The 7,519-nt window shown below is 41.0% G+C and overlaps 2 protein-coding genes across 3 annotated transcripts in view; one reads left to right on the forward strand and one right to left on the reverse strand.

Moving 5' to 3' along the window:
• The window catches only part of dmxl2 (Dmx-like 2), a 41,366-nt gene extending 40,630 nt beyond the window's left edge, over window positions 1-736 (forward strand). For both annotated transcript variants that reach the window (XM_047362768.1, XM_047362767.1), the window contains exon 54: window positions 16-736. In XM_047362768.1, coding sequence (XP_047218724.1) covers window positions 16-225 — 210 coding nt within the window. In that variant the 3' untranslated portion in view covers window positions 226-736. The remainder of the gene's footprint in view (window positions 1-15) is intronic.
• A 794-nt stretch (window positions 737-1,530) lies between these two features.
• On the reverse strand, window positions 1,531-7,083 carry gldn (gliomedin). The gene is made up of 10 exons (XM_047362611.1): window positions 6,394-7,083; window positions 5,954-6,005; window positions 5,849-5,866; window positions 5,602-5,700; window positions 4,255-4,365; window positions 4,036-4,143; window positions 3,776-3,856; window positions 3,571-3,696; window positions 3,339-3,489; window positions 1,531-3,259 (listed from the first exon to the last, which is right to left on the reverse strand). Exons 1-10 carry the CDS (start codon window positions 6,913-6,915, stop codon window positions 2,794-2,796), a joined length of 1,734 nt encoding a protein of 577 aa, XP_047218567.1. The 5' UTR covers window positions 6,916-7,083; the 3' UTR covers window positions 1,531-2,793.
• Window positions 7,084-7,519: the final 436 nt, after the last annotated feature.

Below are 7,519 nucleotides of genomic sequence, written 5' to 3' on the forward strand. Positions count from 1 at the left end.
TTTCTCTCTCTTCAGGTCTGGAAGTTAGCAGGCCATGGGCTCATGCACTCTTTTAGCAACGAGCATGCCAAGCAGTCCATCTTCCGCAACATTGGCGCTGGTGTCATGAAAGTGGAGACACGTCCGGGGAACCGAATCTTCACCTGCGGAGCAGACGGCACCCTGAAGATGAGGGTTCTGCCTGACCGCTACAATATTGCCAGCAGCATTGTTGATATCCTGTGATGCCTGCTTCCACATCTGAAGGTCCACAAAGGAAAAAGACACACAGAAGAAAAATATGAAGGCTTAACAGCCTTTAAAGAAAAGAATTAGGATGGAGTTTGTCAACAGATTGCCATGCTTTCGGCACCTTTAAGTGTGCAATGTACATGGGTTTATTGCTAAAGTAGAATTTATTCAGAGTGACAAACAGAGCAGCAAACATTTCTTTTTGTCCCAAAGGCTTGAAACAAACTAACAAGCAAAAGGTACCATACTTGATTTTAAAGCTAGATTTGTTGTAATTTTATTGATGAATCTCTTCTCATAGAGTGTGTTCATAGGGAAGCTATGCATGTCCTGTTCTCGTTACGCGGTGCAATCACAGGTCTATTGATAGTGCTCTGTAAAAGTGCTCAAGCAAAAATTAAAAAAGTGTGTAACTGTCGTCATTTTGTGCCCACAGCTGAAATCTTTTAGCATCTACTGTAACCAGCACTGTGGTTCATTATAAAGTCAGTGGTTTCCAGTGTGATTCAAGTTGTTGGAATCTGCATTTTGTTTCGATGGTTTTTGTCCCCTCCAGCTTTTCACAGCCCTCATGAAAAAGTTGACGCTACACTGCTCTTAATGGTGAAAACCTCCTATCCACTGATCACTGGCTGCCCATCGCTCACTGTGGCCTCTCCTCGTTTGAGTTCCACCTGACCTCTGCTGTGTCTGCCTGCCCGCCCGCCTGCCTGTCAGATGCCTGTTAGTGTGACAGCCTCACTGCTAGAACATTACTGCCGCGAAGACGATGTGTTTTACCCGCTGTGACTGTAACTTTAATGTTTCATCTGTGTTGTCTAAACGCTAAACACCCGGCCACCCAGAGCAGAAACACAAAGGTCCACTTCTGGTTTTTGCACAAATTCATATCAATTATGTTTGTGTGTTTTGTTTGTTTTAATTGAGTTGATTTTAATATTTAATGTATTTATATGTTCGTGTTTGGTTTACTATTCCTTTGAAGAACTGTTTAACTTATTGCCTTTTTATTTTAAGAATGTAAGAGCTTTTACTGTATCTGATTGGACGACGTGCAACAGTCTACTGTTTGTGTGTTTACCTCTCTAGTTGTTTTTACTGTTTCATCCTTAAGGAATAGATATTTGCACTCAAATCCTGGAGACACTAACAGTTTATTTCAAATATATAGGTTATCAGAGAAGAAACTGTTATATACAAATGAATGTCTGGCTTTATTTGGCCTAGTAGTAAAGCGGTTAAGATAGTTTTACAAAATAAATTATATAAATATATATATATATATGAACTACCACAACAGCTTGTACAAACATAAAGGCATTTCTTTATTTTTGGTTTGTATCATACCAGTTGGATTAGTTGTAACTTTTGTTAAGTGTATGTTTGGTATTTATTAAAGAAATTAGTGTTCCTCCCTCTTTCCTGCTCACTACATGTGCTGTATGTGTTTTAGGAGTTTTACCGATGGTGTTTGCTGTGTGTGTGCGCGTGTATGTGTGTGTGTGCATGCAAATGAAGCCAGTATCATCGTTAGATGTTTGCCAGGGCCCTTAAGCGTGAGGGTGTATGTGAGAGATGGGTCAAGGATTTACCTTTGTAAAGTGAATAAATGATTTTTATTTCATCGGGTTTGTTTTTTTTTTTTTTTTCCTGTCAAGCGGTATAAGCGATCATCACTTATGCTGCTTCACCACAGACGTAGGTCAAGTGTAGAAACATGGAAACGTGCAAATGAGGCCAAATGTATTCATACCCCTGGGAGAATTTGATTTAAAATAATTTTTTTAACCAATTTCTTCGTTTCTGAAAGGAAATGAGACGGCATCTCCAAAGATGAACTGTGTTCATTAAAATTTTTTTTAAAAGGCATGCCTTCATGCCATCATCCTAATCTCCACAGACTCTTAGCAAGTCAGGACTCTGGCTGGGCCACTCCAGAACATTGGCATTACTTCCAGTCAGAAGAAACATGTTGGTGAAATTAAAGGTTACTTTAAACCTAAATCTGCAAGGAGCATGAATATTTTGGGGATTTTACAACTTCCTACTAATAAAGTGATGGCCATGCATTCACTAAACAACAATAGATACATAAGTTAAATTAAGGGTTCAGTTTGTAACAATAGTCATTTATTACAGGTTTTTTTTTTTTTACTTCTAACTAGGAACAAGTGTCACTCTTGGTGTTTAAAATGATTTCAATGCCTTCACTTCCTTTCTTGGACAAAATCAGTTAAAAGTTGCAACATTTAAGATGTATATCACTGAGTGGTTAAAATGTGTGCAATGAGAACATACAGAATTACAGTATAAGAATTCACTCTGTTAGTAACATTAAAATCCCACTTTCAATTCATACAAGACTGTAATAAAGCCAGAAACCTCCTGTAGAGAAACATTTAAAATCTGTCCAGACTACCTGGACTGAATGTTCCATAAGATGATAAAGACTAATGTACATATGCTGTAAACTTCTTTTTTTTTTTTTTATATATAGTGTGTAGCTTGTCAACACGGGATTTGCTTCAGGAGCATGATGTAATAGTTGTGTCTGCATGATTATCACTCATCAGAGATGTAATGGACCACGTAGAGCCTGACGTAGCTGTGGTCCCACACGTACAGGTGCCTGTCCTTCGGGCTGTAGGAGAGCATAGCCATAACTCCTCCAGGAGACCTCAAGTCAAATGTCACATTGACTGCCTTTCCCTTCAGCAAGTCAAAAGCAAAGGTGACTCTAGCGTCCTTGGTGTCGGTGACGTACAAGACACCACAGGCGATGAAAGCGTTGCCGGCCTTGGTGCGGGGGTACGTGGTGTTTATGTAGGACGTGACGGAGAAGGTCTTCTGGTCCAGCTGGGCTACCATGATGCTCTCATCTGCTCTGGAGGCAAATATCAACCACAAGCCGTTTTCGTCTGCTGCCAGTTTGAAGTAGGTCTTGGAGTTTGTCAGCAGATATGAAAGGTTGTTGTACAAGGCGTTGTCTATGTAGAGAGTGTCAAGCCTCCTGGTTCTGAAATCAAATCTTGGAAGGAACAAAGAAACCAAAAAGTAGTTGGTTTAATGAAATGGAACCTATCTAAATATAAAATCATATTGCTTACCTGGCGATAGTGGAAGTACCAGCGATATGGTAATAGAAAGAGCCTTTGTGCACCGTGTGGCCGCAGCCTTGATAAAGCTTTTTAACATCCACCATCTCACTGCTGTTATTGTGGAAAGCGGCGATGCTTTGGTACTCCTTCACCATACGCCCTGAGAAAGATGAACCACACCCTTCATGTCCCACAGTGTCAGTCCTCCTTAGCAGACGCTGAGAGGGTTAAAGCCACTCACCTGAGAAGTGTTCTGCCACCCATATTCTCTCATCATTCAGGTGGCCGGTGTCTTTCATCCAAGTGCCGAATGTGCTCTCCATCTTCGCCACATTTCTGGGATTTATCAGAGACTTAATGAGGCACTCTGAGGAAAAAAAACAAAAAAACATGATTAGATGTAGACCCCTGCACATCATTGATCGATGTTGTGGAAACTCACTCACCATTCTTTGCCAGCTCCTTATGCAGTTTCACCGCCTCTTTTACAGTCAGAGTTTCATCGTTTGGGACTGCATGCAACAACCCTGCCAGACACAGTGTGATTGTACGTGATTTAGTGTACCCCTCCTGTTCTGCTCTTATTCCTCCTGTTTGTCCTGAAAGTCTAACTTAAGTACTTTAAAACATCTAAGTATTAAACATGTACAATTTAAACATATGTAATGATTGTTTTATCAGCTATAGGGTTAAAGTTCAAGCTTACCCAGAGTATGAGCGGTTTGTAGATGAGCTTTATTGTGCCTCATCCTGAGAGGCCCAGGAGGTCCTATGGGGCCAGGGGGTCCTGGAGGACCAGGAGGACCAGGTGGCCCTAAGCAACGAAAGGTAGTAATATGATGATATCTAAACCTTTGCAATTTAAGAATATTTTTCTTCTAAAAGCATTGTATTCAGTGAACTAGGTGATCACAACTCCTTCTACCCTCAATAATGACGTCATTGGATGGCTCATATGCCTCTCCAGGTGGACCAGGTTCTCCTTGCTCTCCTTGCTCTCCTTTTTCCCCTGGTTCTCCTTTCTCACCCGGGGGGCCTGTGGAGGACATCATGTAAAACAGCAAAAAAAAATGTATGTCAGTGTCACACACTGACCTTTAAGTAAAATACTTCATCAACTCACAGACAGAAGTAGAAAAAAGGAAGTGGGAGAGTTGAAAGAATTTCCTACATCATTCAGCTGGAGCTCAAAGCCACATTAATGAGTAATATTTGCTGGAAAAGTGCAAAACAATGAGCTGTTTCCACCTCCTCTGCCATTCATGAGTTAGACAAAGCAGCATTGAAATATCTGACATTATTACAGTAAGAAAGACAAAAAAAAGTGTTCATCTATAACGGTGAAATGAATCAGCAATTTTGTAATAGCTGCAGTAAAAAACTATTTGCATGCATTTCCATAGGTTTGTATTTAACTGTAAGGTTCAAGCTTTATCACCTAACATCTTACTACAGTGTTTGAAAGTGCTAAGAAATCAACTATCATCATCTGTTGCTAAGTATAGCTAGCACAGAGCACAATTAGCACATTCATTTGGTTTTCACTGTTTTGTGTGACATCACTCCCAGATCCAGCTTCCCACTTCTGAGACCAATGGGTGTCCGTCCATGTTACAATGTGGCTTTACTGCAGGCTTGCTGCTGTTTGCATCATAAGCCCAGAACATTCTGTTTCTCAGCGTTTTAGGGATTCAAACACAAAAAGAACATGTTCCCTGGCAAGAGATTTACAGTTTCTAGTGTGCCAACAATTTAATGAGACACAAGCCATCAGAGGTGCACATAAACAGTTTATCACTGCAGCCATTGTTATGTTTTATACATGCAGCAGCCATATTTTATTATGGGAATGATGAGAAGCTCTTAAACTGTTAGAGCTGGAATTTAGATTTTATGTGGCCTTCCAGCCGATTTTTCTGAGCGCACAGACAGACTGTGCTATTAAAAAGCAATTTAGTTTTCTTTCATTTATTTATTGGTTTATTTATTTTTCAGTAATTTCATTTTTGTTTTTAGACACTAATATATACTCAACATGTTTTCAGTCAAAAATAGTTAAACCCTCCACAGCCTGTGTACTCTGCTCAGGTTTATTTATCCCATATGTAACTGAGCTCTAGAGAAGTGCTTGTTTGATGGTATAATGGATTTTTAACCTCAGGTTATACTTAGCCCTTTGATTGTTACATATGCCAGTAATTCTTCACTAATATGGTCATAACTGCCTGGAGCTTTAAGAAAAATGGACAGAGTAGAGCCTCCCTTTCCATACCCCTTTTCCCTCTTTTTCCATCAGCTCCAGGCAGTCCATTCAGCCCTGGAATGCCATCAGTCCCATTGTGCCCCGGCACGCCGTCTGCACCGGGCAAACCTACAGAAACACGCACAGAGGCAACAAAAACAACTGATCATGGGTTGAATGGCAAAAACATTTAACACAATCAGGCAAGTCATCCACAAATGAGAAAGATAAATAGGTGAGATATTAGATTTGGCTTTAGATGTATGAGTTCACTCACCTGGTGGTCCTGGCGGTCCTGCAAGTCAAAGTGTGAGGTTGTTGATGAGTAAAGTGTCAGTCATGTCTTTACATATAAATATGCAGCTAATTTATGAAGGCATACCAGCTAGGCAGACTCCCTTGGTGCTGTTGCAAATGTCAATCAACAATTTGATCTGAGGAGGGAAAAGAAATATCTATATTTATAAACATACTGAAATGTATCAGATTAAAATAGGAGCAGGTTTTAAACATATCAGGTGAACATTTACTGAGTGAACATCTCTGTGACTGAAAGCTCATGCTGATTCATAGTAATAGCACTGCAGAGGTATTGTTAGTTATAAAAGCCATTTGTTGTTATATATTCTGCAGGCTGCATTTAAGCAGTTCAGTGTGTTAGATCCATTGTACTGATCTGGGATAATTTGATATCTAATGAAGGAAAATGCAGCCTGTGATCACAGATTACACTAAATTAATTAAATTAGGTTTAAATTTTGTATTTAAAGCCAGAATGATGAGTGAAATGATCAATAACCCGTAACAGTACAATCATCTCACCGGTACCATGGAGTAAGTCATCATCATCATCATTTCATCCTGTGTTTTGTAATGCTGACTGTGTTGATGCTTATGCTTCAGATCATGCTTCAGCTCATCTTTCTCTTCTCCAACCTCCTGGCTGGCCTCCTTCAGTTGAAGCTCTTTTCCTTTCTTATGGTGATGCTCATGCTGCAGATCCTTCTCCAGATCCTCACTCCTCTTGTTCCTGGAGTAGTGCTGGTATTGTGACTGGTCCCCTGGGCCAGCTCGTAGCCCCGCTGCTCCTCTTGGCAACTCCTGGAGAAACTCCACCACCGAGCTCTGCTCCACCTCTGTCAGCCTCGCTTCTGTCTGCTCCAGCCATGCACGCTGCTGATTCTGCTGTACCATGAGCACAAGGAGGCCCAAAGAGTTAACCAGTGCCACTACGCATGTCCCATACAGCACCATCCGCTGTGGGAGAGTCATGCTGGGTGTTGGGATCCACATTGTTAGGACCTCACCTCCTCGCTTCTGAGGGTCCCCAACTTGCTTTAACATTCACAGGAGAAAAGTGGTTCCAGTTTAGGAGTAAAAGTCCAAAATACTGGCTCCAAAATCAAAACACTATAATGGTATGTTTTTCAAAAGAAAGCCATTTGAAAGCTCCAAATAATTCCAGTGAGCTTCAATGTGTGCCCTCCACCCTGGTAGTCTAATCTGAAGACTGACTGGTAAATACAGTGGTGGCTGTGTTGTTCACCCAGTACAGAAGTGGTTATGTGTGTGTGTATGTTTATGCGTGCACATCCAAACCAGTGATGTAGGAGTGGGCATCACACAATCTTCTGAGCTTGTCTGGGAAGAAACCCCCGCCTGTTCAGTCACCTGATTTATATTCATCAGAAGCCATTCCACTGCACCGCCGTGGGCAGACTGACATCACGCACGCACCAACACACATATCCACATGTACATTTGTATGATGCACACACAAAAGCACTCACATACATAACACATGCAAACGTTCAATACACTGGACAAAGTTCAGTGATGTTACAATATAATCATATTTTTGAATTCAGAGAAAGCAGAGAACATCAGAGAGCATAAGTGTCACTGTGGCTCCTCTGAGTTGGTTCATCTCCCTCGGTTTCCAAAGTCC

The sequence above is a fragment of the Girardinichthys multiradiatus genome, chromosome 4 (genome assembly GCF_021462225.1).
Source record: "Girardinichthys multiradiatus isolate DD_20200921_A chromosome 4, DD_fGirMul_XY1, whole genome shotgun sequence".
Taxonomy (NCBI): Eukaryota; Metazoa; Chordata; class Actinopteri; order Cyprinodontiformes; family Goodeidae; genus Girardinichthys; species Girardinichthys multiradiatus.

Excerpts from the sequence above, each read along its gene's own strand:
- gldn (XM_047362611.1), bottom strand. The coding sequence starts at position 6,915 with ATGTTAAAGCAAGTTGGGGACCCTCAGAAGCGAGGAGGTGAGGTCCTA. Across the intron at positions 4,366-5,601 it reads TGGAAAAAGAGGGAAAAGGG|GCCCCCCGGGTGAGAAAGGA; the intron begins GTATGGAAAGGG and ends TGTCCTCCACAG. Across the intron at positions 3,260-3,338 it reads GGTACTTCCACTATCGCCAG|ATTTGATTTCAGAACCAGGA; the intron begins GTAAGCAATATG and ends GTTCCTTCCAAG.